The 27,097-nt window shown below is 43.0% G+C and overlaps 5 protein-coding genes across 10 annotated transcripts; 4 read left to right on the forward strand and 1 right to left on the reverse strand.

Annotated features, from left to right (window-relative positions):
* Nucleotides 1-650: 650 nt before the first annotated feature.
* LOC115678985 (11-beta-hydroxysteroid dehydrogenase A-like) lies at nucleotides 651-6,497 on the forward strand. The gene is given in 8 exon segments (XM_030602497.2): nucleotides 651-884; nucleotides 4,760-4,849; nucleotides 4,941-5,133; nucleotides 5,234-5,319; nucleotides 5,582-5,607; nucleotides 5,609-5,702; nucleotides 5,786-5,950; nucleotides 6,037-6,497. Coding segments are annotated over 8 exon segments (1,044 nt in total). The 5' UTR covers nucleotides 651-785; the 3' UTR covers nucleotides 6,328-6,497.
* LOC115678983 (HVA22-like protein e) lies at nucleotides 1,804-2,858 on the forward strand. 4 transcript variants are annotated; one of them, XM_056319194.1, is made up of 5 exons: nucleotides 1,804-1,966; nucleotides 2,054-2,080; nucleotides 2,176-2,298; nucleotides 2,396-2,569; nucleotides 2,706-2,858. In XM_056319194.1, coding segments are annotated over exons 1-5 (372 nt in total). In that variant the 5' UTR covers nucleotides 1,804-1,919; the 3' UTR covers nucleotides 2,707-2,858. The 4 variants fall into 4 exon arrangements, with proteins under 4 accessions (XP_056175169.1, XP_056175168.1, XP_030458354.1 ...); XM_056319193.1 differs by having other exon boundaries at nucleotides 1,805-1,966; nucleotides 2,396-2,603; XM_030602494.2 differs by having other exon boundaries at nucleotides 1,805-1,966; nucleotides 2,396-2,597.
* A 1,045-nt stretch (nucleotides 6,498-7,542) lies between the features above and the next one.
* On the reverse strand, nucleotides 7,543-12,794 carry LOC115678900 (recQ-mediated genome instability protein 1). Of its 3 annotated transcripts, XM_030602386.2 has the most exons (8): nucleotides 12,183-12,793; nucleotides 11,927-12,097; nucleotides 11,499-11,644; nucleotides 11,021-11,151; nucleotides 9,945-10,438; nucleotides 9,049-9,159; nucleotides 8,825-8,953; nucleotides 7,543-8,734 (listed from the first exon to the last, which is right to left on the reverse strand). In XM_030602386.2, exons 1-8 carry the CDS (start codon nucleotides 12,654-12,656, stop codon nucleotides 8,603-8,605), a joined length of 1,788 nt encoding a protein of 595 aa, XP_030458246.1. In that variant the 5' UTR covers nucleotides 12,657-12,793; the 3' UTR covers nucleotides 7,543-8,602. The 3 variants fall into 3 exon arrangements, with proteins under 3 accessions (XP_030458246.1, XP_030458248.1, XP_030458249.1); XM_030602388.2 differs by lacking the exon at nucleotides 9,049-9,159 and having other exon boundaries at nucleotides 12,183-12,794; XM_030602389.2 differs by lacking the exons at nucleotides 7,543-8,734; nucleotides 8,825-8,953 and having other exon boundaries at nucleotides 9,120-9,840; nucleotides 12,183-12,794.
* A 1,274-nt stretch (nucleotides 12,795-14,068) lies between these two features.
* LOC115678976 (pentatricopeptide repeat-containing protein At4g21065-like) lies at nucleotides 14,069-15,080 on the forward strand. Its single transcript, XM_030602483.1, has 2 exons — nucleotides 14,069-14,751; nucleotides 14,849-15,080. Exons 1-2 carry the CDS (start codon nucleotides 14,069-14,071, stop codon nucleotides 15,078-15,080), a joined length of 915 nt encoding a protein of 304 aa, XP_030458343.1.
* A 1,456-nt stretch (nucleotides 15,081-16,536) lies between these two features.
* LOC115678848 (omega-hydroxypalmitate O-feruloyl transferase-like) lies at nucleotides 16,537-18,764 on the forward strand. The gene is made up of 3 exons (XM_056319276.1): nucleotides 16,537-16,810; nucleotides 16,996-17,461; nucleotides 17,652-18,764. The coding sequence occupies exons 2-3, from the start codon at nucleotides 17,015-17,017 to the stop codon at nucleotides 18,510-18,512; spliced, it is 1,308 nt and encodes a 435-aa protein (XP_056175251.1). The 5' UTR covers nucleotides 16,537-16,810; nucleotides 16,996-17,014; the 3' UTR covers nucleotides 18,513-18,764.
* Nucleotides 18,765-27,097: the final 8,333 nt, after the last annotated feature.

Consider the following 27,097-nt stretch of genomic DNA (forward strand, 5'->3'; position numbering starts at 1 on the left):
TCACCATCGTGCATCGATAGCTCTATTTCATGGTTATCGATAAGTGTTTCTATTATCAATAGCCTACCAATAACCAAATCCAACTTAAAACCAAGTTCTATACTAATTTAAATTGGCCCCATATCGATTGCAAGGACTTGGCCATTTTTTGGCGTGAACACGTCTATGTCATGCATAAATTCTTGCCCACAAGATCATTTAGAGGGACTTCCAGACATGGTAGAACCTTCAATAGCAAGTCATGATCCATGCCTTTTAAGGTACCGACGTCGCCAAAACAGCTCCTCAATGTAGTAGTGTACTGTTGGAGACCCTGTTCATTCCTTTGTCCCGGTGGGCATGTCGGAAGAATCTTAACGTGTCGAATCGACTCCTGTCTTAGAGACCCCACTTTGTTTTACAGAGGTAGATTCATTGGAGGAGCACACGGTTCTTATCTATAAGCCTCAATTCTAGCGGATATATAGACTGGACACTGTGCAACTTCAGCGAGGACGATCAAGTCGGTGCGAGTGATCGTGACGGTGGACAAAACAAACAAAAGGAAAAAAAGATAGAAGGGAAAGGAGAGACAGGTGTGACCGTTCACCGCAGTTCAAGCGGAGCAACAATTTCGGACGGGGCGTGTTCGCCCCATGCAGAAACTGCCATCCCTGCACCTCCTCTACCGCTTATTATCTCTCTCTCGCATATCATCACTTCTCGCTCTCTCTTCTCGGGAGCTCCCGCGCCGGCAGGCAGCAAAGCGAGCAAGAGAAACTGGAGAGAAGTGAGGCTGTTAAGACATGGATTTGATCCACAAGTTCCTGAACCTGGTGGCTCCTCCTTTCACTTTCTTTTCCCTCTGCCTCTTCTTGCCCCCTTTCTACGCTTTCAAAGGTAAGGTCGTCCTCATCACGGGTGCTTCCTCCGGCATTGGAGAGGTACATGTCGCCGTCGCTTTGTGACCATCTTATGCGTCCGAAATGACCAACATGTTGTGCTGTTTAAGTTAAATTTTATGTTGCGTGCAGTACCTGGCTCATGAGTATGCGAGGAGGGGTGCCTGCTTGGCTCTGGTGGTCTCCGAGTCCGAGATCAAAAAAGGGTGTTGTTGGAATCTAGCATTTTGATAAATCAGGATCAAAGATGTGGTGCGCTCTTTACAGGGACCCCAACTAAAGAGGACCAAGTGGAGCTCATTTGAGTAATTTGGGTCCTCATTCTCTCAACTTCTCTGGCCGAGACACGCAGAAGCAGTCGGCCCGCGAACGCTCAAAAGCCCAAGAAGAGAAAAATGACAAAAGATTAAAAAAGAAGAGGGAAATGACACGGATGCCCCTCAACTTTGATCAAATATACAATATGGTATCTGAATGTTAGCTCAATACACAAAGTGATTCCTAGACTTTTAATTTTTTCAATATGATCCTCGGACGATATGTAAATATTCAATATTATCATTCAATTAAATCGAAGTTCGGGAACAATATCGAATATTTTCATATAATTAATAAATTAATTTAACACGTGGATCAAGAGTTCAGAAATCAGATTGAATAAATTAAAAATTTATAGGAATAATATTTGTCATTATTCCAAGAAAAACGAGAGGGGAACTTGTCGTCACATGGATAGAAGCAAAGATTCAGGTGCGCGAGATCGAAAAGGAAGGAAGTGCGAGCACGTACTTTGTACAGATAAAGGGAGACAACGGGGGACCGGTGATCCGATCGATCAATCAATCAATCAACCTCGCTTTCGAATCTCGAGGCTGCCACGTGTCCACCCGCGCTAAGGCCTTCTTATACGGGCGTTTCTTTCTTTCTTTCTTACAACGTCCGTCCGAGAATCTGCACTCGATTCCTCTGTTCTCATCTCCCCATTAGAGTTTTCTCTACTGATTAAACTCCCTTCCGCCCATCCGGTTCGGCAGAGCAATGGGTCATCTGTGGACTGTCCTCACGCACGCTCACTCCCTCGCCGGGTACTCCTCCTCCTCTTCTTCTTCTTCTTCTTCAACATATATTGAACGACCTGCGTGCCTAAACGATCTTTGATGGAATTCGCGCAGGCCGGTGCTGATGCTGCTCTATCCTCTGTAAGATTCCCTGTCCTTTCTTCCCATGATGCTTGCTATGTAGGTCAAGGCAGGGGAGATTGTGGGTTTGATGGTGGTGCGTTTTCTCTGGGCAGGTACGCGTCTGTGATGGCCATAGAGAGCACCTCCAAAGGAGAAGATGAGCAGTGGCTGGCTTACTGGATCCTCTATTCCTTCCTCACCCTCGTCGAGATGCTCTTCCGGTCTCTTCTTGAGTGGTAAGTGGTGATGAATCATCTCTTGCTGTGTGCTTGATGATTGATGGAGGGGATTACTGAGATGATGAATCATCATCCTCTTCTTCATCGTCATCAGGGTACCCGTATGGTACGATGTGAAGCTCATCTTGGTGGCGTGGCTGGTCCTACCTCAGTTTAATGGCGCGGCTTTCCTGTACAAGAAACTCGTGCGAGAGCGCATCCTGAAGAGGCACCCCAAGCCCTCCTCCCTTACCTCCTCCCCCATTGGCAAACCCAAGTCCGAGAACTAGTTCGTCGACTTCATCACCCACAAGAAAGTAAAAGTCTTTTAACATCACGGCCTCTGCCTTCTTTCCCCTTTTCTACTTTCATATATATATATACAGCTTTTGCTAACCGAAAGTGTGCAAGTTTGCCTTGGCCAGGGGGAGCAAGGGGCGTATTGATTGGAGTAGGTGTCTCGGATTCCCAGCGATTCTGTCCTTTACACGCGAGAGCTTGCTGTGCTTTTTATGTTATGCATCCTGTACAGCTCTACTGATCGAAAGGCTTTAATAGTACCTCAGCTTCTTCGATGATTCGCCACATCTTCTTTCTTTCTCTTTGCTTTTGTATGCTTAAAATCACTGAGAAATGCTGCGGTTTTGTCACCACACAAGGATCTCAAAACAGCACAAACAATTCGCATGAACAGGGCAGTAAGGTTATGATTTTCTGCGCTACGAATTCGACTATACATGATTGGTAAAACTGTGGCTATACCTCTCGACATCGACAGCAAAGCGGAAACGATAAAAGCAGTGGAATTCAGGCAAATCTACAAAGCTGTGAGAATGCAAGATATGCAGACAGATGGTCCCCCTTAATGCTAGTCCATTCTTGACAATACCTCACTATCTAAAAAGCTTCCTCCAATTAGTAAAAAAGTAATGTGGAAAGGGGCGAGCCACAAAGCTTTAACTCTGATGTTGACTATATTTCTGTGGTCCCCAAATTGAATGGGAACTCCCAAGAGATAATCCCCTTACCTGATTTTAGTGTTGTTGCCTAAGACCCTCGTGACATTCACATCTTGTTTCACTAGAAATGGGGGTTCGTAGCAATTAAAGAGGTGAAGTGGCAACTCGGAGGGGAATTGAATATGCGTTACAAGGACGAAGAACAATAAGCTTAAAGGAAGAAATGCAAGTACTGAAAATTGAAATATATATTGATAAATTGTAAAGTATAATTGGACTTTGCATCTTTTTACAACAATTTCACATTGCCTTATATAAACGATGGTCATAATTGCATTTTCGTAACTTAAGGTCTCATGATTGCACGTCGACATTTCTCCATAAGTGGTTACAACTCATTAAATGCAACCGAGTTTGGTATTTTTGTCTTCAATCGACATCTTCACTTCATCTCCTCTCTTTACTTCCCTGCATCCAAAAACTTACCAAATTCATATTAACATTGCCCATGTGTTGGTTTTGTCATCCAATCATATATGTCCATCAACCATTAATTAATTCATTTTAACATTGGCTATATGTTGGCTTCATCATCCAATTGATATGTCCACTGACCATTCCCCATCATGCGTCGATAGCTCTATTTCATGATCATCGATACACCATCGTGAACATCAATAAAGTGTTTCTATTATCAACAACTTAATGATAACCAAATCCAAGTAAGCACCAAGTTCTATGCTCATTCAAATCGGCGCCATATCGATTGTAAAGACTTGGTCATTTGATGGTGTGAACATGTCTAGTCACGCATAAATTCTTGCCCACAGGATCATTTAGAGGGACTTCCAGATACGGTAGAACCTTCAACAGCAAGTCATGATCCATGCCTTTTAAGGTACCGACGTCGCTAAAACGGCTCCTCAATGCAGCAGTGTCCTGTTGGAAACCCTGTTCATTCCTTTATCCGGTGCACATGTCGGAAGAATCTTAACGTGTCGAATCGACTCGAGAAGGACTGTCTTAGAGGATCCCACTTTGTTTTACAGAGGTAGATTCATTTGAGGAGCACAGGGTTCTTATCTAAGCCTCAATTGTAGCGGATATATAGACTGGATATTGTGCAATTTAAGCGAGGACAATCAGTCGGTGCTAGTGGTCAAGACGGTGGACAAAACAAACAAAAGGAGAAAAGATCAAAGGGATACGAGAGACAGACAAGTGCGACCGTGCACCACAGTTCAAGTGGAGCAACAATTACGTTCGTAGCGTGTTCGCCCCATGCAGAAGCTGCCATCGCTCCACCTCCTCCACCGCTTATCTCTCTCTCCCATATCATCACTTCTCGCTCTCTCTTCTCGGGAACTCCCGCACAGGCAGGCAGCAAAGCGAGCAAGAGAAACTGGAGAGAAGTGAGGCTGTCAAGACATGGATTTGATCCACAAGTTCCTGAATCTGGAGGCTACTCCTTTCACTTTCTTTTCCTCTGCCTCTTCTTGCCCCCTTTCTACGCTTTCAAGTTCTTCCTCTCCACATTGAGCTCCGTCTTCAGCGAGAGCGTCGAAGGTAAGGTTGTCCTCATCACTGGTGCTTCCTCCGGCATCGGAGAGGTACGTGTCGCCGTTGCTTTGCGACCGTCTTATTCGTCCGAAATGACCTGACATGTTGTGCTGTTTAAGTTAAATTTTATGTTGCGTGCAGCACCTGGCTTATGAGTATGCGAGGAGGGGTGCGTGCTTGGCTCTGGTGGCCCGGCGGGAGATCTCGCTGCGGGAAGTGGCGGAGAGGGCGAGGGAGTTGGGCTCTCCAGAAGTCATAGTCATTCAGGCCGCTGTTACCCAAGTTGACGACTGCAGGCGCCTCGTCAATGAGACCATGAATCACTTCCAAAGGCGTACCTTGTTCTTGTTTCTCTGTTTTTCTCGTTTTGTTGCTTTGCATAATTAGATTTAATGATTTGATGCACGCTCGTACTACGTCGCGATGGATTGCAGTGGACCATCTGGTCAACAACGCCGGGATTAATTCCATCTGCAATTTTGAAGATGCAGGGGACATCACCAATTTTAGAGCTGTCATGGTAATTCACACCCACTTTGTCTGAGATTATGATTTACGGGGCATCAGCATGTTTAATCAGGTACAAGAGAGAGAATGGATCTGAATGGGTAGTGGCACATGAGGAACATACAATGGATGGGATACAGGGACTCCTATCAATTGAACTAGGTCGTTTTCCTTTCCCTGGATGGAAGGGAACACATGGGCTTAGAATCAGAAACTTGATTTGGTAGAGTGCAGGTGGTGGCCAAGGTTTCTGACTATTGAATTGAATGATGCAGGACACTAACTACTGGGGTTCGGTGGTTCGCAGTTCCATACCTAAGGAACAGCAGAGGCAAGATCATAGTGCTTTCTTCCTCTTTCTCCTGGTTGCCTAAGCCCCGAATGAGTTTCTACAATGTAAGCTCGTGCTTGCTTTCTGATCAACGCATGTATTCAGTTCGGATTCAGTCTCACTCACAGACATTCGAATCTCATCACAGGCAAGCAAAGCAGCCCTGCTGAGCATGTTCGAGACATTGATGGTGGAGCTGGGTCCTGACATTGGTATAACCATCGTCACGCCTGGATTCATAGAATCGGAGCTGACTAAAGGGAAACACTTCACCAAGGAAGGCAAGCTGGAGGTGGATCAAGACTTGAGAGATGTAAGCTTCAGCATTTTATGGAAACCAATGAAGAAAAAAGTATAGTGTAAGGAGAGTCGGTAACAATGCAAATGACGATGATGCAGGTCCAAGTGAGCATGATCCCGGTGGTGTCAGCACAAGGATGTGCGAAAGCGATAGTGAACAGCGCATGTAGAGGGGACAGGTACTTGACTGAGCCAGCATGGTTTAAGATGACCTACCTCTGGAAGGCATTCTGCCCTGAGATCATAGAGTGGACGTACCGGCTCCTGTATCTGGCTGGCCCCGGAGAACCCCCAACGGAAGCACCCAGCAAGAAGTTGGTGGATCTCCCCGGCGCCAAGAAGCTGGTCTACCCAAGCACCATTCAGACACCCCAAATCAAAACTGAGTAGCCCCTTTTCCAGTTCCACTCCGTTTCTATCTTGTCCCGCCTACCATGTGCATAGTCTGTATGTTGTCGTATCAGGAAAAGTTACTCTTTTGTAAATGGAACTGCAAATAAAAGGAACCACAGACCTTTCGTTGCCCTGATCTGGTCACAAATTGCCCGGACATTCTTTTATTCCGTCGCAAAGCCTCCATGATGTTCATGCCAAGGAGGTCATTGGATCTACGTACTGGTCCTCCTTATTCCAGTACTTTCTTGATTTCACGTAATTTTCTTGGCCATTCTGCATGTGCTGTTAATATATGTGGCAAAATTAGTCTACTACCGATTTGACTCTATTGAGTCGGATTTAACGGGTCAGGTAACATCCGGGTGGGTCAGGTAGCATGCGGGTCGCTACAAATTTAGGACCTAGGAAGAGAACTGTAATAAGAGAAGTCTGTGGCTTGCGATGTGCGTGGCCGTCAATGTGGCCCTCATCAGGAGACTGGCCAGGTATAGAGAGAGGTTGAGCGAGGGAGTGGGGAATCAATGACCATCACGATGGCGGAGGTGGTGCCAAGGCCTGTGACCACCAATGAGGGAATGGTCGCTGGAAAGTCTAAAACAACGCCAATGCAAACCTGGCAATGCACATCCAGATCTCTGCATCAAATCCTTTTATTAAAAAAATAGAAAAGGAAATAAGCTTTCCTTTCCTAATTTGCTGCGCACGACAAGAGTGCATCATCAACTGACAACTCCGGTCTTCTTCAGGGAAGAAACCTTACAATGATTTCTGATGACCACCGCACGCGACGGGCTACCACAACGTCCCAGGCTAGTCCAATTCGCGCACACAATGTCGTGTGCAACGTGACCCGGTTGGAAGGAACGCCGCTAGGATGTAAAAGCTCCAAGGAACATCTTGTAAAGCATACGCTGATAGTCTGATACAATGTATCACATTCTTTTACCCTTGGAAAGGTTTGCCAGATCTGAAGATTCAAAATGGTGAAAGTCGAGCCCGACCATATCCCATTACAGAAGAAACTGAAAGAAACCTATTTCTCCTGAGACTTCCTACTTTCTAGCCGGGGCACTTTAACGTCGGGTGTAACTAAACATTAGTCAAGAAACCAAACTCTAACATTATCTCCTAAAGCCAACATTTGCATGCGACATTCGAGATGAGTCTTTTCTTCAACTGAATGAGATCACACATGAAGCAACAAGAGCATGAAAGAAATACCCGAAAAGGGCTCATGGAACAGTAATTTAGCTAATGTTGATGGCACTGAATAAAAATTCAGAAATAATGTTATGCTGAAGATTTACGCATGAGAGATTGCAACTGCGTACTGACAACAGCAAAGCTCTTCGCTTTGCCCATTTCGCTTTTACTCCGCTTCAACAGGTCACTCTAAAAATGTTAACAATGAATAGTTATTTACAATCGCTTGAGCTCTCCTTTGTTTTCCTAGTTCTACTGCACTTCTAATAATTAAAGACTGCAAAGAAGGAAGTTAAACAAAGGACTAGAATAGTCAAATCCCGATATTAACGGAGGAGTTTGAAAGATAGCATAAACATGAAGAAGATTGATCCAGTCAGCCTCCTCACCTGGAAATAAACCACCTCCTTTGTCTTCGGGACTGCAAACACCAACTTCTTCATTATCTCCCATATCTTTTGCCTTCGAGAGGACAAACTCCAAAGTCTTCCTTTTAAGAGCCATTGAACACTCCCAATATGACAAAATGATCTTCAAAGAGATCTCAAGGAACTTGATCAGCAATCAGGTTCTCCTTTCTTCTCTTAGCGTTTGTTTGGCAGCACACTCGCATTCCCCATTTGAAAAGATGTTTCCTTTTTCATCTTGCATTTCTGATTGAACTGCAACACACTCATATTGAAAACGCTCTCGTTTAAAACGTAATCAATCGAAGACTACTTGAAAATGGTTTTCTGCATAGAAACAAAATGTTCCAAATGTTCTTTCTCAAGATATAAGCCTTCGTATTGTGAATGCAAGTACTTTGGATAGTCTGCACTGCAACTAATCTTTCACCCAAGAAACATCTTCCAAAATTAGCTCATACTTGGCACTTGAAGCAGTGGCAGACAGGCTTATCCAACTTGCAGGAAGTTTATGCTTGAAACAAGTCCCTCATGTTCTTTGCACTGTCTGCTCAATTTATTATTATCAATTTTCAGAGCTCGGCACGTCCTTTGCCAATAGGAAGCAATTCATGCCTGGACAATCAAGGGGATACATCGACAGAATTTGATGATGAGCGTTATTCCTGAGCCGAGGTAAAGGACTTGAGTCTTCTCAGGAGCTGCCATGCATCAGACGTATTACAACCTTCATCCATCTCAATCGCGATTGGAAACGGAGAAGTTCCATTGATCTCCACAAGCATGATTCCCTGATATACAGTGATGCCACAATATAAGCATAAAAGCTAGAAAACATAGTAGCAGTTGAGTTGCCGTTAATGGATTGCTGGAAATATTACCTCAAAATTCACTAGAAAATATTGAAATTTTCTTAATGTCTCCTTCATGGCACTGACTATTGTCTTGTCTGTAGAAGAAAGAGCTGCAGTAACCTCCTCTGGAGAATGCCCAATTCCCTTGAGCACGACCTGATAGTATGCGCAACTGGTCAGCATGTCCAATTCTCAGATAAAAGAAACAGATACGTAAGAAGTTCTGGGATCAGCAATCAATCAAAACGCACATTATTACTGATCAGTATATCAGATATGAGGCTTCCATCATCAACATAAACTTGAAGCTCGTATGTTGTCCTTTGCTTGTACTGGAATCCCTTCACACCAGTCAAAAAGCACTGCAATATATGCATTCATGGAAAGAAGCATGTAAAGGAGTTCGTCAGAACCTACCCTAAGTTCCATGCTCACTAACAGCTATGGGCTCTTAGTTTTCAGCCATGGTATACAAGTTCCCAGTAAAGTGTTATAATCGCCAATGGATAAAAATATTGGTCATGTAGCTCTTCCAGGAGTAGGACGGAGAAAGAAGAGCAATGATGCCAATCAAGAATATACAAATGTAGACTAGAGATAAAAGGCAAAGCAAGAGAACATCAGAAAAGCACAGAAAAGTAAGAAGAACATGTGAACAATAGATGCAAACCATAGTTGTGTTTTTATATTAAAGTAGATGACATTTGCTTATCCATTTTACTTGGTCATCGATGAAAGATAACATATCTGCTTTGATATGGCAAACTTCATTCAAAAGAACAACTCCACACAAAAATTCCCCCTATCTAAGTAGTAGTATTCCTTTCCGCTGTAAGCATGACAGCGTGAGCCCTTTCATTGAAGCCTATTCCCTCTACAATTTACAAAACTATGATAGATGGTGACGCAGTTGGCATCTTTACCATCGGGAACCATATACAATCCACTTCCACAATCAGTGCCTCTGGGCAGGTCAACATGTTATTTCCACATTCTGGAGATTCCTTTGCTCATTCCAAGGGTAGCAACCTCATTTTGTGATCCTATGTACCTTGAAACCAGAATCATTCTACCAAGTATATCTGTGCTTACAAGTGAAAATGATAAAAGTTGGAGAATAAGAAAGAGGAGGACCAGCAATCCGTACCTTGACTTTTCCTTGTACGGAAGATGCTTTATCTTTCATTGCAGCCCACTTTGTGGATAAGCTAGCTAAGTACGTGAATGGGCTTTCTCGATCTCCAGATAATATGCGAGGATGTTCAATCTCATCGACCATTTCAATGTCATGCACATATGATGCAACATCTGAAGAAGGATTGGGTACGGAACCTGCTCTGTCCAAGGTCTCAACATCAGGATCCAACTCCTCGACAGATGAAACCATGCCATGTGAGAAGTCAGAAACCATGTATGGCATCGCATTAGAAAAGGAATCCACAGAGTTTGCTGCAACATTTGTTGAAGAACGGGAGGCGGTCTGCATGTTACTCATTGGAACAGCATCCACATGCATTTCTTCAAATTCTGAGATGAAGTTCGGTGATGGGCTAGGCACTGCATCCTGCACACTAGCAGGAACAGCAGACGGCACCGAGCTCCTTACATCATTACCCGATTCAGTTGGTGCCAAATTAATGCCTAAAGAACCACAAAAAGAAAACCCAAAAGTAAAGGAATCTCAGAGGAAAAAAAACACAAACTGAAGCTATATTCTGGTTTATAATTTTCATATTCTCATTAAAAATGCGAAAATATCAACGCCAGATTCCTGCCAAATTTTGAGAAACTAACAACTACGACTAAATAAAATTGTCCAGAGCAAAATATAAATCCTAACATCACCAGACAGAGTTACACAGGAAATCCAATCATACATACAGTAAAGAAAAGATGCGAAAAAACACGATCTAACCATTGTGGCCTCATTAAACTTTTCAAACTCAAGCGAAACAGAGAAAATATTAGCATCTTCGAGTAAAAGGAGTCTTTTAACAATTATGATGAATCTTGTCAACCCATTTTATCTTGGATAGTATTAAGAGCGGGAAAAAGACACTTTTTATGAAGCAGAAAGAGGATAACCAGATGCTTGAGCTGATTTATTTTTCATGTCCAAAGGTTTTCCAGTCATTTGACATAAGGGATCATGCATCTTTAATATCCTCTCATAATGCTATATAACTAACGGAAAATTTGCATCTCGTTCCAGATTAGAAGTACCTCTGCTCGTCAAGGAAGTAGATGAATCTTGTGCTGTAACACTACCATTTTGTGCCGCATCATCAACATTAGGTGACCAGGCGGCAAGTGTTGCTCTGTTTGCTAATGAAGGAGTGGCTCCGGACCTCGTTCTGACAAAGAATCCACAAATTAAAGTGAAGTGATCAATATCATAGAACTTGTCAAAAGCCAGACAGTAAAAAATCAGTGGGTGTCCAGGAAAGGAAGCAAAGACCACTATACATTAAAAGAGTACAAAAGATGCAACCAAATTGTTAGACTTGTCCTTTTCTTTGACACCACATTGCGAACTAAAGAAGGGAAACAAAAGACCTAAGCGGAAAAGGCATGATATAAACGTTTTGTGATTTCAGGTCACGTAAAATCGACAAAAATAATGTTCTTGATGCAATAAAAGCATATGCTGCAGCTGAAAGAAGTGTTCAGCAGACCTCTCAAATTAGGTGTCGAAATATACCTTCTCCCTCTCGGAGGTTTATTTACTTCTTCAACAAGCCGCTGACGTGCTGCTTCCAACTCATCGACAACTCCTCCTAAGACCTCAAGAGCTTCAGGGACCAACATCAGAAGGCCATGACGTATATGGACATTACAAAGAGCAATCTGCAGCGCGTGATAGCAAGATTCATCCGTCTTAGACAAAAGTAATTTGCTTAACCAAGAAGATGAACCGACAATTGGGGTAATCTAGATGTCCTGCACCCCCACACCCAAAGGGAAAAACAAGAATAAATCATCAAGCTCACACTCGGATGACACTATTGTTTCAGTTCAGCTGTGACCTATACAATTGATCAAAGATGTGAACTGAAAAACTACTTCTTCATCAAAAGCCACATTCAGACAAAGAGAGAGAGAGAGAGAGAGAGAGGAAGAGAGAGAGACCTTAAATCCAGAAGGGGCCAAAGCGTGGAGATCCTGAAGGGGGCGGTATTCCATGCCGAAAACACGTTGAACACCGTCGGTCATGGACAACTTGAGGCACCTCTTGAGGCCAGCAGGTGCATTCTGGTACCTGCCTCGAAGAGGACAACTGATGTTAACAATCTCATCTACCTGGAGAGAGTTGCAGCCCAGCATGAGAAAAGCTACAACATCGAACAAAAGAAGCGTCGCACTAGTTAAAATGGAGGGAACCGACCTGCAAGACGAAGGGCCCGGGGAGATGAGCGAGGTGCATGGCGTGGACATCCGGGGGGAGAACGCCGGCGCCGGAGGAGTTCATGTCGGAGAGCAAGAAGTGCTGAAAGCAGAGCTTGGCGACGGAGGGAGGGTCGAGGGAGGAGAAATGGGGAAGGGAGGCGCGGAGGGCGTCCAGGCAGGAGTCGAGCCATTCCCTCCTCAGCCTCAACCCCATCCCCTGCAGAAGCTCCGCCACCGGAGACGGAGGCGTCGTCGGCGGCGGCGGCGGCGGAGGGGAATGAGATGGGGAGGAGAGGCTCTCGGAGACGTCGATGAAGGCTTCGCCAACTTCGTCGTCGGAAATCTCAACCGCGGCAGGGGGAACAGGAGGATGCGGCGTAGGGTCGGGAGCGGCGGAGGCAGCTCCTCCATTTTCGTCGTCGTCGTCGTCGGAGGAGGAGGAACAGGCGAGTCGAAGGCGTCGCCTGCGCATCTTTCTCTGATTTTTCGCCTGGAAAAATTGGGATCTGCGGTTTGCAGGTCGCAACTTTTACAGAGCGAGTGTGGAGCTTCTTGCCCCCCAGATTTCTGATGTCGAGGAAGGAGATGATGGGCAAAACGAGGCCCGAAGGTCCGAAACTGCTGAGGCCCAGTCAGTACTTCTACAGGTAACGAAGCCCCTCTTAATTGAGTTCTAAACACTTATTGTATTTTTGCCGATTCAATTCTAAATCTTTCAATTTTTCCAAACATTTCACTTCTTTCCAATTAAATCCATCCGATTAATTTTGATCCGAAAGTGTCGATATAGACAATAGCCAATCTATGTGACACTAACGTAGATAATTTTTAATAATTTTGACCTAAAGGTCCTAAATCTTTTAACTTCTCCTCTTTGGCCGAGCGTCAGCAACCGGCCAAAGGAGAGGGTTGGCAAGGCTGACCTCGCCCAGCGATGGCAAGGCTTGCCCTTACCGGCAGGGGCAAGGCTAGCCCGAGGTCGAACTCACCGAGCCTCCCCTTTGGTCAGTTGCCGATGCCTTGTGACCAAAGGAGAAAAAAACAAAAGAAAAAGGAAAAGTGGGAAAGAAATAAAAATAAAAATAAAAAATTGAAAAATACTAATATATATATTATTAAAAATTATCCTCGTCAACACCACGCAAGACGGACGTCATCCGTATTAGAGATTTCTAGTCAAAATTAGACGAGTAGACTCAATTGATAAGAAGTAAAAATGTTTATGACTCAATTGGTAATAAATAAAAAAGGTTTATGACTTAATTGATAAAATTAAAAGGTTTGAGACTCAATTAGTAAAAGTGCAATAGGTTCGAGAGAATTTTTTGGACAATTTTCCCCAAAACTATTCCGAAGCATCCATGGTTTTCTTCCGTGCTTCTTGTTACGGGTTGAACCAGAGGGAGGACGGATGGGGACAGACGGTCGAGCGAGCTTCATATCCAGACAGATGTTCTCGGCCTGGGCCACTGCTAAAATCTCAAGACGTTTTTTAGAGTGGTAAGAACATGAACACCTTGGCCAACTACTACCCGACGACCCAACCCTTACCAAATCGTAATACCGGCGGTCGCTCAGGACCTCATCGCTTCGCCCTCTTCCTCCTCTGCTCGCTGAGTGCACCCATCTCATCCAATTCAAGCAAATCCTCCATGCCCACATCCTCAAGAAGCCCCATCATCACCATCGCACGGACTCCGACCTCACCCAGCTCGTTCGGTCGTTGCTGGGTCCGGGCCCCCCCCCCGCCAACCCCACCCGGATTACGCCCGCGCCGTGTTCGATCAAATAGCCCGTCATCCCTCCGCCTTCCTTTGCAACACGCTGTTGGGAGCCTGTGCTCTCCATGGCTCGGGCGACCGAGGGATCCGTGTCTATCATCGAATGAGGAGGCTCCTGGACGTGGAGCCCGACGCTTACACCTACCCGTTTCTTCTGAAGCTTTGGTCCGATCTTGGTCAAGGGAAAGCAGTCCACTCCCTCGTCCTCAAGCACGACGTGCTCAGCTCCCACCTGCATGCTTTGACTTCTTTGGTTGCTTTCTACTGCAGGTGCGGTGATCTCGGCTCTGCACGTTCCCTGTTCGACAGAATGACCCACAAGAATCTGGTTTCGTGGACGGCCATGATTTCTGGCTGTACCAAGCACATGAGGTATGAGGAGGGACTGGCCTTGTCTCGAGAAATGCTGCTTTCCGGGGTAGATATAAATGAGTTGACATTGGTCAGTGTACTGTCGGCTTGTGCTCATCTCGGAGCCCTTGACGTGGGTAGACGGTTGCATTGTTACATCCACCGGAATCGTGTTCCTCTTAACCCTTTACTCGCTGCTGCGCTTATCGACATGTATGCAAAATGTGGGCACATGGACAAAGCCTCTCGAGTCTTCCAAACGGCACCTCTAAAGAGCGTTTCGACTTGGGATTCTCTCATCGGTGGACTTGCTATTCATGGTAATGGAAGGGAGACCTTGGAGAGGTTCCAGCAAATGCAAATGGATGGAACAAAACCGGATGATGTTATGTTACCTTCATTGCCTTGTTATCTGCTTGCAGCCATTCAGGACTGGTGGGGAAGGCCAGGAGATATTCTATTCCATGAGAGGAGACTGTGGGATTCAACCTAATATCAAGCATTTTGGGTGTTTGGTAGATCTCTTGTGCAGGGCAGGCCGAATAGAGGAGGCTTACCAGGTCATGATAGATATGCCCATTGAACGCAATGAGTTCGTCTGGGGAGCTCTGCTCAATGCATGCACTCGCAGTGGTAATGTTTTGTTAGCTGAGAGTGCCATGGAAAAGCTCGTTGAGTTGGAGCCATTCAACGATGGAAACTACGCTCTCATGTCAAACGTTTACGCTGCTAACAGACAGTGGAATGATGTTGGCAAGGTCTGAAGACTCGTGAAAGACATGCAGATCATCAAGAACCCTGGTCTTAGTTTGATTGAGGTCGATAACATAGTGCATGAGTTCATGGTTGCAGACTTAAAGCACCCATTTCCAGGAGAGATTGACTCTACATTAGAAGATTTGGTGATGACAATTAGCTAAACAGAGGATAGTGATATTGCGCAAGATATGCTTCAGACAGTTTTTGATGTAGTTACATGGTGGGAGGTACAATTATCAGTCCATGTTCTTAAGTTGAAAACGGCAAATTATATCAAGGTCTTGTTGGTAACAAGTAGGTATTATTGTCTCTACTTTTGGTGATATGCAAGCCGCTGTTGGTCTCACAAGTACAGAGATTTTGTGCTGGTATGGGACATGAAAAGGAAAGACTAAAAGTAAATGTCCTACATGAGACCAAAGCCAAGTGGCTATCAGTTCACGTTTCATTTAAGCGTTTGTTGTTTTTCGTACTCAGTTCAAAGATTAATTGGGGGGAAACTTCAGATTCGGGAAACGGAGGATCTCCTTTGTAACGTTACTTTTAGACAGAGAGTCAGAGAGAAAGCTTTAAAGAGAGAGAAGAAGACAGAAATAGAAAGTGCAGGCTCGGAGACGAGGATAATTATCTTATTATGGTGAAGCGTTGGATAAATATATTTTGTATTGGTGATAACATGCAACTAACGCGATATGACTAATCAATCATCCAGCTTATTGGGATTTGAACATCGTACAATAGACAAAATCATAGAAATGCAATACACTTAATTGACCAGTAATACATCGTCAAAAAACCATATCCTATTAGAACAATGTTGCAGGACACACTTCATGTACTGCATGTGTTAATGTTCCTTTCCATCCCAATCAGTGTACTTGATATAGCTATACGTATATTCAGATTGCCCTAGACAGAGACGGGGTACTTCTGATGGCGATTTTCATTAGATCCAAATACAATTTTCTTTTCCACTTTTAAATGGAATTGGATCTTTGAACCTACTAGTATTAAAAGTGCTGTAATTTAAACAATCGCTTTCCTGCTTTGGACCATCCGAAAAAGAGGCCGCAAAAGTCGTGCTATAGACAAATGATACAACAAGGTTGTCAAATGGATATGGATGATTAAATGAATGTTCACGGAAGGACTTCACATATTAATATGCTGCATCATGGCCCGGATTTGTCTTGGAAGGACCTTGTCTGTATGGTTGAGAAACGGGGGGAGAAGGGAAGGCCAAGAGAGATGAGCGAAGAGAAGGAAGGTGGGAACCAACATTCAGTATCGTCTGTAAAAGCAACATAATCTTTGTATAATTAGATCAAGAAACCAAGAATTGGACGCCTACCCCACCAACCAAGCCTCAAATGGTATCAAATTCAGTCACACGCCACCCTTTATTCGGCTGGTAGTGTTTTGGTAAGGCCCATTGGGCAGTGGCAGTAGCCTACCCCTCCTTCAAGTTCAACCCCACATCTGTGCAATTCCTGAAGATCACTCAAATTCATGATATTCTCCTTCTCCTTGCCATTAATCCCTCCACTAATACTGCTTTGCGTACAAGACAGCCCCCATCACCGGTCTCTTTCATGGCGGTACATTTGTTTACCCACACGTTTTTCTGTCAAAAGTTTGGGCCACCTCTTCTTCATATAATTCGTGTCTTCCTTAAGCACATGAATATTATGCACACCTCTGTTGCTCATCCCGCTGCTCTCTGATCATCTCACAGGTAAATTTGCTTGATTTTTTCGTTTGTCTTGTTTGGTCCCAATTTGGTCCCAGTCTATTCGATGTGAAGAGACGAACAAAACAAAATTCATTATAATTTGAGGTGCATATGCCATGCATTAGTCCACGAGAAATTTTGTGCCTCTGCTATAAGAACCATGCGTGACTTGATGAAGTTGTGACCAGGCTTTTGAATCTAATCTTAATGGCGGCTACTGTCAATAATGGCGCCACCCTTGAACTCAGCGTAGAGAAACAAGAAGCTATTCTGGTTCCCCCCGCTGAGGAGACTGAGAAGGGCCTCTACTACCTCTCAAACCTCGACCAGAACATTGCGGTGATTGTCCGCACCATCTACTGCTTCAAGTCCGATTCAAAAGGCAACGAGGAAGCTTTTGATGTCATCAAGAATGGTCTCTCCGAGGTTCTTGTTCACTACTATCCGCTTTCGGGGAGGCTGACTATCAGCCCCGAAGGGAAGCTCATAGTGAATTGCACGGGGGAGGGTGCTGTTTTGGTTGAGGCCAAAGCTAACTGTACCATTGAGGAGATTGGAGACATTACCAAACCTGATCCAGTGACTCTTGGAAAGCTGGTTTACGACATTCCTGGTGCCAGTAACATCCTCGAGATACCTCCCTTAGTGGCTCAGGTTGGATAATAATTTCTTTAGTGGATGTCCGTCCATTATTCATGTGTCTGGCATTTTTTACCTAGGTGAAGCTTAGTTAGTTGATGTTTTTTTGCTGCATCTTAGCTACTTTTGTGTTGTTCCCTCCCCTCGGATTGGAGAGTTAAATCCACCTTTGGAACTCATATGGACTCTACTCTTTGTTATGCAGGTGACACGATTCAAGTGTGGAGGGTTTGTTTTGGGGCTATGCATGAACCACTGTATGTTTGATGGGATTGCTGCGATGGAATTTGTGAATTCCTGGGGTGAAACTGCCAGGGGATTGACTCTAAAAGTCCCTCCTTTCCTGGACAGAACCATACTCAAAGCCCAAAATCCTCCTAAGGTAGAGTTTGCACATCACGAATTTGACCAGATTGAAGATGTCTCAAACACTGGCAAACTATACGAAGATGAGGTAATGCACTACAGATCATTCTGTTTCGGTCCTGAAAAGCTCGAACAACTCAAGAAGAAAGCCATGGAAGATGGAGCCCTGGATAGATGCACGACTTTTGAAGCCTTGTCGGCATTTGTGTGGAGAGCCCGGACGAAAGCATTAAAAATGGAGCCTGACCAACAAACGAAGCTCCTCTTTGCAGTTGATGGACGGTCTCGCTTTGAGCCTCCGCTGCCTGAGGGTTACTTTGGTAATGGTATAGTGTTAACAAACTCTCTGTGCAGTGCCGGCAATCTCCTGGAGAGCCCCCTGTCTTTTGCGGTGAGGAAGGTCCACTATGCAATTGAAATGGTCACGGACAGCTACATGAGGTCAGCAATAGACTACTTTGAAACAACAAGAGCAAGACCATCCCTAGCAGCCACACTTCTCATCACAACTTGGTCTAGGCTGTCCTTCCACACCACTGACTTTGGATGGGGAGAGCCTGTTCTGTCTGGCCCAGTGGCTTTGCCTGAGAAGGAAGTCATTCTTTTCCTATCTCATGGTAAAGAAAGGAAAAGCATAAATGTGCTACTTGGGTTGCCAGAGTCAGCCATGAACATCTTCGAACAGCTGATGAACTTCTGAAAGTGATTTTTCCTGTCTTACCCTGCCCTGCTCGATAATTTATGTTAAATTATGTCATTTGTTGTGTAGAGAAAGATTATGGTTTAAGGCTCTACATGGTATCCTTGTGCTGGTGCTTAGTAGTCAGCACCAACTAAGTTAAAGGTGAAGATGAAGCTACTCTGTAAAAGGAAGCGCAACCACATGCCTCTTGTAGCCCATCCCAGTATTATCATTCTTAATAATCACCGCAAGTCCTTGTATTTCGATAAATACAGGCTGGCAAAGTCCATGCCACAGCTCTTGATTGATATAGTTCTGAATCAAAATTGAACTCTGATGCAATATAGCTAGCCATGATCAAGTGGCCAAAGTTTGCCACCATAATTAGTGCTCTTGTTGTCTCGGGCAGATATTATGCACATCATGCAGCAAAATTTGAAGGACCTTGCTTGCTTGGTTCATTCTTCACTCTCATTCTGACTAGACATGTTATTATGACCAATTGGTAAAGACCGGCTTATTCTAACTTTTAAGGCAACTCTTTGCATGACTGAATGGGCAATAAGAAGGAACTTTTTTACCAAGAAACACGAAGCCTTACTCGGAAAGGAGTCCTTTTCTATGTGAACTACTGTCAAAATCTGAATCTATGACCATTGTAATGCATGAAACTGTGCGCCGAAGGTGAGGTAGATGATTTCTTTTTGTCAATATCACACGCTCAAAGTCCTTGGATGAATTAATGGGATTCGATCAATTGATAGTTGGAGCACATAACAACCACTTATCTCACCCTCTCGCAGTAGTTACGTGGCCGCCTAGTCAATATTTAAATGTTAATGACAATGTGATGTCTACTACATGGACTGCGAACCGTTACGTAATATCCGATGCTAGATTTTGCAGTATTTTCTTCCATAGTATCTTGACGTGACATGAGCGTGAAAGCGATTCAAGAATCAGTTTTGATAGATCTTGACGTGACATGAGTGTGAAAGGGATTCAAGAATTAGTTTTGGTAGATTTTGTAGTATTTTCTTCCACACTATCTCCACGTGACATGAGCGTGAAAGGGGTTCAAGAATCAATTTTGATACACGAAGCGAACTTCCACAGGGCCAGAGTAATGAAGATGACTTTGACATCTTAGTCTCTCCTGGTGTTGCGGAAGTCAAGCGATCAAACAATAAAATTGACAGAATAAGAAAAATAAATCGAATACCAGATTTACGTGATTCGGTCGTAGTAACCTATGTCCAAGGGGAGAACAGCACGCAATTCCATTATAGATTAAGCGATACAACGGAGATTGCAACCATACTCGAGTCACTCAAACATTCTAAGTGTTTTCCAAACCCCGATTACACCCAATAACTCACGTAGTATTTGGCCCCACAATTCTTCACGAAATAATCTCTCAATCCCGCGTAAGAATTATACATAAATTTTACCATAAGATTTACTCGGCTACAACACACTCGGATATCTTCATGGTGTAATTCACAAGTAGAAGCTCCTTTTTGATGATCTTCACGAATAACATTCCCTTCTTATTTATAGGCAAGAATTAGATTCAAATTAGGAAACCTCTTTTAGAGAACCTTCTCCAATTAGGAAACCCTTTCCAACTAGGAAACCATTCAATTAGGAAACCTATTCAAAATAGGAAACCAACTTGTATTAGGAAACTTTCCTTTTCGGACTCAAAATCGAGACATAATTTAACAATCTCCACCTTGGTTCGACGTTTGAGCCAAGTCACAATCACTTTGTAAAAATTTGAACTTCACTGCTACTACTCTCCCACAGCCCCAATGGGTTCGATCGCCACAGATATTTTTCAAGTCCAAGCCTCGCTTGAACTTCGCTATAATCGTGGACCTCAGTAGGACACTAACTCCATCTGCACCTTTAACTACTCCATAAGGATTTTTTGACACAATCTCCTTTCCCATAGATAAAACAAAACTATCGTTGTATCCATATCCATTAGGAGATCAAACATGTACCTTGTCAATATCAGCAGTTACAGCAACTGTTGCTCTAGAGGCTTTACCTCGCTAATTGCACCATCTATGTCAATTACCCCGCTAGTATCCGCTACCTTAGGAGTTTCTGATTGCAACTCCACCTCAAGCTGAACACCATTCGGATTCGTATGAACGTTGCTATTAATGCTCCTACCCAGAAGTACTGGAGACTCGTTAAATATAACTTCTCTACTGATAACATATGAATTTAATTTCGGGCACCACAACTGATAGATCCGCTCACCTTGTGCATAACTTAGGAACATGCACTTTCTTGCCCTCTCATTGAGCTTACCATCACTAACAAAAACATAACATGAACAACCAAATATTGTAAAAATAGAATAATCAGCAATGTTACCTAACCACACTTTTTCGGGAGTCTGACATCCAATCGCAGTCGATGGGGATCTATTTTTCAGGTAGCTCACCATACTGAGCGCATTCGTCAATTTCCTAGCCATACCAACACTAGAGAGCATTTTATGGGCTGTCTCTAGGAATGTTTTGCTCATCAATTCCGCAACATATTGTGGTTCACTAGCACTAGTGCGGTGTCTCACTATGCCTCCCTTCATGCAGAATTCGTTTAACAACTTCGAGCAAAACTTCATACTATTGTTAATCCGCACATGCTTGATCCTTTTACCAGTTTCCTTTTCGATCAAAGCTCTCAATTGCCTGATCCTGACAACAACATCAAACTTGTGCTTAAGCACAAATACCCATGTCTTCCTCGAGTAGTCATCCACAACTATTAGCATAAATCTAGCACTCTTCCTTGAAGAAAACCGCGACAACCTCAATACATTCAATTCGTCAGCAACATAACCACATAGTAAATTCTTTTCACTTAGAACCTTCAGGCTTTTCTGTGACGCCCCAGAACGTCACGCACGACACGAGTCTTTTATTATTACTAATCTTTATTAATAATTTGGCCAGCGGAAGTCAAAGTTTGAACAAGTTTTAAACATGAATATCACACAAGTTTAGTCAAAATACTTTTGCTTCTTATTAACAGCACTTGTCAGATTTACAAGCCCAGACAAAACATCATATAAGTACAAAAACAAAATTCTGGGTAAGTCGAGGTTGCTTATATCCATACTAGACTATACTCCAAAAGTCTGTTTGAACAAAAGTCTGATGACGTCATGGATCGATGATTTCACCCTCCGTTGCGGAACCACCATCATCTACGTCGAAGCCCCTCAACGGGCCAACTAACTCGCCATCAAGGTTAAAGTACCATGTAACAAAAAGATAAGGAACCCATTCTGCCAAACCCACGTTGACCTAGACAATGGAGCTACATTTAATATATACTCTTTAGACTTAGGCACAAACATATTTTCATAGATAGCTTCATGATATATGGGAACTTCAAAACGCAGAGATTGTGGAACATCCATCCTACATGTCTGAAAAATAAAGGAATGAGCCGAGGCCCAGTAAATGAAATCTCTAGTTTTAAGTTAGGAAAATCAGCTTACCACTTTACCTGGTACAAACAACATACATGCATAACAAACAGTATGTATAGAACTTGAATAAATGTTATGCCTTTTTCCATCTGGATATGCCACAAAATCTGAGCAATTCAACATTTCACAATAATTTTATTTAGACACAAGCATATGATATAAAACATTCGTGCTCATGCGTTAGGTTTATTACTTCTTTCTCCTGAACACTCCCGGGGCATCCCGACCAACGGGGCATCCCGACACACGGGGCATCGCCACCGTTGAATTCTATGGGTGGCGGAATTTTATATTATTCTCATGCAAGCCATGACAACCAAGCATTTGCATGCATATACTCACCTTTTGTATATCACATGTTCTTTAAAACAATGAAATGCATCATTCAAGCAAATAAGTATGAAGCAATACGGGTTCAGACTCAAAAGGTTAAAGTTTACTTAAGTTCAGAAAGTATACATATCCAAATTTTGAGATAAAACTTCCTCGATTTAGAAAATACCTTTATTCAAACTTTGAAAGTAAAGTTTACTCAAGTTCAAAATGCATATGTCCAGGCTTTGAAAATAAAGTATACTCGGATTCAAAATACATATGTCCAGACTTTAGAAATAAAGTCTACTCGGGTTCAAAATACATATGTCCAGACTTTGAAAATAGAGTCTACCCGAGTTCAAAATACATATGTCCAAACTTTGAAAATAAAGTCTACTCAGACTCAAAATACATATGTTCAGACTTTGAAAATAAAGTCTACTCGGGTTCAAAATACATGGAAATAAAGTCTACTCTGATTCAAAATACATATGTCCAGACTTTGGAAATAAAGTCTACTCGGGTTCAAAATACATATATCCAGACTTTGGAAATAAAGTCTACTCGGGGTAAAAAATATATATGTCCAGACTTTGAAAATAAAGTCTACTCAGGTTCAAAATACATAAGTCCAGACTTTGGAAATAAAGTCTACTCAGGTTCAAAATACATATGTCGAGACTTTGAAAATAAGTCTACTAGGGTTCAAAATACATATGTCCAGACTTTGAAAATAAAGTCTACTTGAGTTCAAAAACACATATGTCCAGACTTTGAAAATAAAATCTACTCGAGTTCAAAATACATATGTCTAGACTTTGAAAATAAAGTATGTGCAGTTTTAAAAGTAGACATGTCCAGATTCTGACCGTAAAGTCTATGCAGTTTTAAAAGTAGACATGTCCAAATTCTGACCGTAAAGTCTATGCAGTTTTAAAAATAGATAGAACCAGAATTTTAGGCTAAAAATCTGGTCAGTTCAGAAGTAAACAGAATCAGAATTTAAGTTTAGAATCTGTTCAGCTCATAAGTAAACAAAATCAAAATTCGAGTTTAAAATATGTTCAGCTTAGAAGTAAATAGAATCAGAATTTGAGTTTAAAATCTGTTCATTTCATAAGTAAACAAAATCATTATTTACACTCACCTAATATACTCCACTTTGAGTAAAACGATTTTCTACCCTTTTTAAACATACATACAACTAGCAAGACAATTTCCACAATCACCTCAAAGATGACATTTACACGTTCGGTTTTAACCATTGTACTTGCCGGTTTTCAACACACTTTAAGGAAACAAAACACATCCATTTGAACATGCTCGAGACCAACCAAGCAATTGCATAGATCATCACGTTCTCAATATTGTAACACCTCAAATAAGCATATCACAACCATCCAAGTTAAAAGTGACAAGTAGATTCTTCTAACTTAATTGTAGAGTCTTCACTTACCTTGTGCAAAAATCTGAACACCCAAAAGTTAAAGCTCTCCCGTAGATTTTGGATCGATGATGGTGAAAGTAGAAAGTGAAGAAGGGAATTACGGTTTGGATGAAAATTCCCTTCGGTATTTACTATGATGAAAATGAGCCAGAGGAGTAGACATTGAGGTGGACAAATACATTGCACTCACAGGTAGCACTTCTCCTTTCCATCACGGCTAGGTGTAAGACATCAAGGGCTTAATCGGGAGGAGTAATGGCCAAGGAAAATGATTGTTTAAAGCTAGGTGTCAAACTAGAACAAGAAGCTTGGCTTAAGAGGACAAGTGGCATGTGGCCAAGCTTACTCCTTCATAAGCCACGTGAGAGGAGAGTCTGAAGAGATATTTTGGTGAGAATATCTCCCCCTTTTTTAACATCAATTAGAAATTAATAAAATGGTTAACACTACTTAACCAAAAATTAACTAATAATATTACCCACTAATCACCAAGACAACGGTAAATTAATTAATACCGCACTACTATTAACGTACACAACAACATTTACAATTTTAAACACGTCGAGCTCGGAACGATTACATTCCCGAATTCGCGCCTCGCAATTTATGGTCCAAGAACAATTTCTATGCATCCGCACGAACACTAACTTAAATAATACTTAGCTTTATTATCTAAGTATCATTTTCGAACATGGAAAACTTCCAACGTCATATACATATTATTACGAAATTTCCGAATGTCACATTTTCTCGCTAATATGCCCTAAACGCATATGTCATAATTCAGACTCTCGAATAGATGCATTCGACGTCTTCGCAGCGAATTCCGTCACTATCTCACCTTGAAGCTCATACAAGCCATTGTGCTTGATTCCTTTCATTATCACCACGGCACCGTGAAGAACCTTTAGAACTCCATATTGTGAAGAATACCGACACCCAGTTGAATCCAAGGCACTCAAGGAAATCGGATTTTTCTTCAACTCTAGAACGTGCCTCACTCCAGTCAATGTCCGCACAATACCATCATGCATTCTGATTCTAACATCACAAACACCTATAACATCGCATTCAGAATTGTTCCCCAACTGCACTTTACTACTATCCGTACACTGATAAGTGTCGCGACCTTACCTCCCCGCAGGCGTGTGGATCACTTAGGGGTTCGGCTAATGAATTATTAAGTCTAAGCCTAACTCGGGCTCTCCCAAGCCCTACTAATTCGCAACTTATGGTTCAAGTTCTTAACGTGCAAATGATTTTCATTTCGGAGTCGCCACTAATCTATTTACAGTGGGTCAATTAGAAACCCAAATAAAGTATAGGGAGATATACTTTATTCCTATGAATCAAAGATTATGAGTACGGGAACTTGATTACACTAAATTACTCTAACGCCCTTTTGGTACCTTTTCTTTTCATGAAAATGTTTGAGCAAGCAGTTTGGATCCATTTTATTACTTCCTAATATGTGGGGTGATCATGCGGGTGCGCAAACCACGAAATTATCACCCAATAATGATATTGATGGAAGGCTATTCGTTTAAGTTAAGAAACAAAATAAAATCTATTATTGTATCCAAATGGTTATGGATAGAATAAATATTTTTCGTGCCGCCGAGTATCGTATCTCGTGGTTGAGATCGGATAATCATCCAGGCACGTTGTCAAGTTAGGAAAATTCCCTAACTTAGTATATTTTAAAATCTTGCGGATATGCCATGCATCATTAAAAAATAGCAACCAATTCACCAAAGATACCTAAGTTACTCAAATCAGGAATTAAATATTCGAAACAATATTGGATAAGAATTCTTACCTAATTTAGCAAATAGCTTCCAAATTTGGGCTCAGTTTCGGATAGGACTCACGGATTACGGGATGGCCGACGGTGGCAGACCAGCAGCAGTGCTTCGGTGTGGACGGCGAGGAGCAGCTCGGCTCGTGGTGATTCTCAGCTGTGGATGGCAATGCACGACGGTAGTGCTCAGCCGGCAATGGTGCACGGTGGTCTCGGTGCGGTTTGGCCATGAGGATTCAGCTTGATGACTTCCACGATGATGTTTCGCTACGACTTTGGAAACCTGCAAAACCGAAGGGAGATGTAGCAACAAGGGCTCAACCGGGCTAAAACCTGCAATATAGCTGTTGAGGGCTAGTCCAATGCGGCAAGGATTGCGGCGTCCATCGCAGAGCTACCGCAGGGAACTTCGCTAAGACCAACTCGGGAATGCTGGCTTCGTCGATACAGGGAATTATTGGCCGTCGTGGAGGCTACCGTCGGTGACTATGGGCTGTGGGATGCTAAGATCCACTTGAAGTCCACCGGAATCGCTGCAGGAATGCTAGGAATCGACTAGAAGTTGTGCGGCAGCGATGAACTCGGAGATGAGAGAGAGCACTTTGTGCGTTACTTGCTCAGAGTCACGTGTCTCCTGCGTTGAGGGCATAGCTTCTTCTCTCTGGCGTTTTCTCCTGTGGACGTCTTCTCTTTGCATAGGAAGAAAAATCCCTTGTATACGTTTTTTTTGCTAAATAAAAATCCCTTGTATACGTGTATTCTCAATTGTGTGGCCCCCCTCTAATTGTGAAGAGTTCAGGTCTATTTATAGTGCAAATTAGGTTTATCTTGCTATTGCGGGTAAGCCCATTTTCCAATGTGATGGTCTCTAATAACCCAAGGCTAATTCGCAATTAAACTCAAGCAGGCTGAATTATAATTAAGTTGAGCTTATTTGGGGGTAAGTATAGCGCAAGTGCCATAACTTTTGTACGGAGAACACTTAAGTGCCATAACTTTTTTTGGCTCACTTGAGTGCCATAACTTTCAAAAAAATGATTATTTAAGTGCCACTTACAAGCTGGTCGTGAGGGCCCGAAACCGCGACTTTTCCGGTCGAACGGTGACCTTTCCGGTGAGGCGAGCACCACCAGCTTGAAGAGGGGGTGTCGGTGAATCATTCCATGGCCTCCGTTCATCTCGAAATTTCCGTTTTAGCCTCCGTTGACGAAGGTAAAAATGCTTCGTAGTCACACAAATCGGTTCGATAAATTGTGTGACTACGAAGCATTTTTACCTTCGTCAACGGAGGCTAAAACGGAAATTTCGAGATGAACGGAGGCCATGGAATGATTCATCGACACCCCCTCTTCAAGCTGGTGGTGCTTGCCTCGTCGGGAAGGTCACCGTTCGACCGGAAAAGCAGTGGTTTCAGGCTCTCACGACTAGCTTGTCAGAGGGGTTGGTCGTGAGGGCCCGAAACTGCGGCTTGTCCAGCCAAATGGTGACCTTCCTGGTGAGGCGAGCACTACCAGATTGAAGAG

The sequence above is a fragment of the Syzygium oleosum genome, unplaced genomic scaffold (genome assembly GCF_021117445.2).
Source record: "Syzygium oleosum isolate NSW1041296 unplaced genomic scaffold, Sole_v2.1 Sole_v2.17, whole genome shotgun sequence".
Classification (NCBI taxonomy): Eukaryota; Viridiplantae; Streptophyta; class Magnoliopsida; order Myrtales; family Myrtaceae; genus Syzygium; species Syzygium oleosum.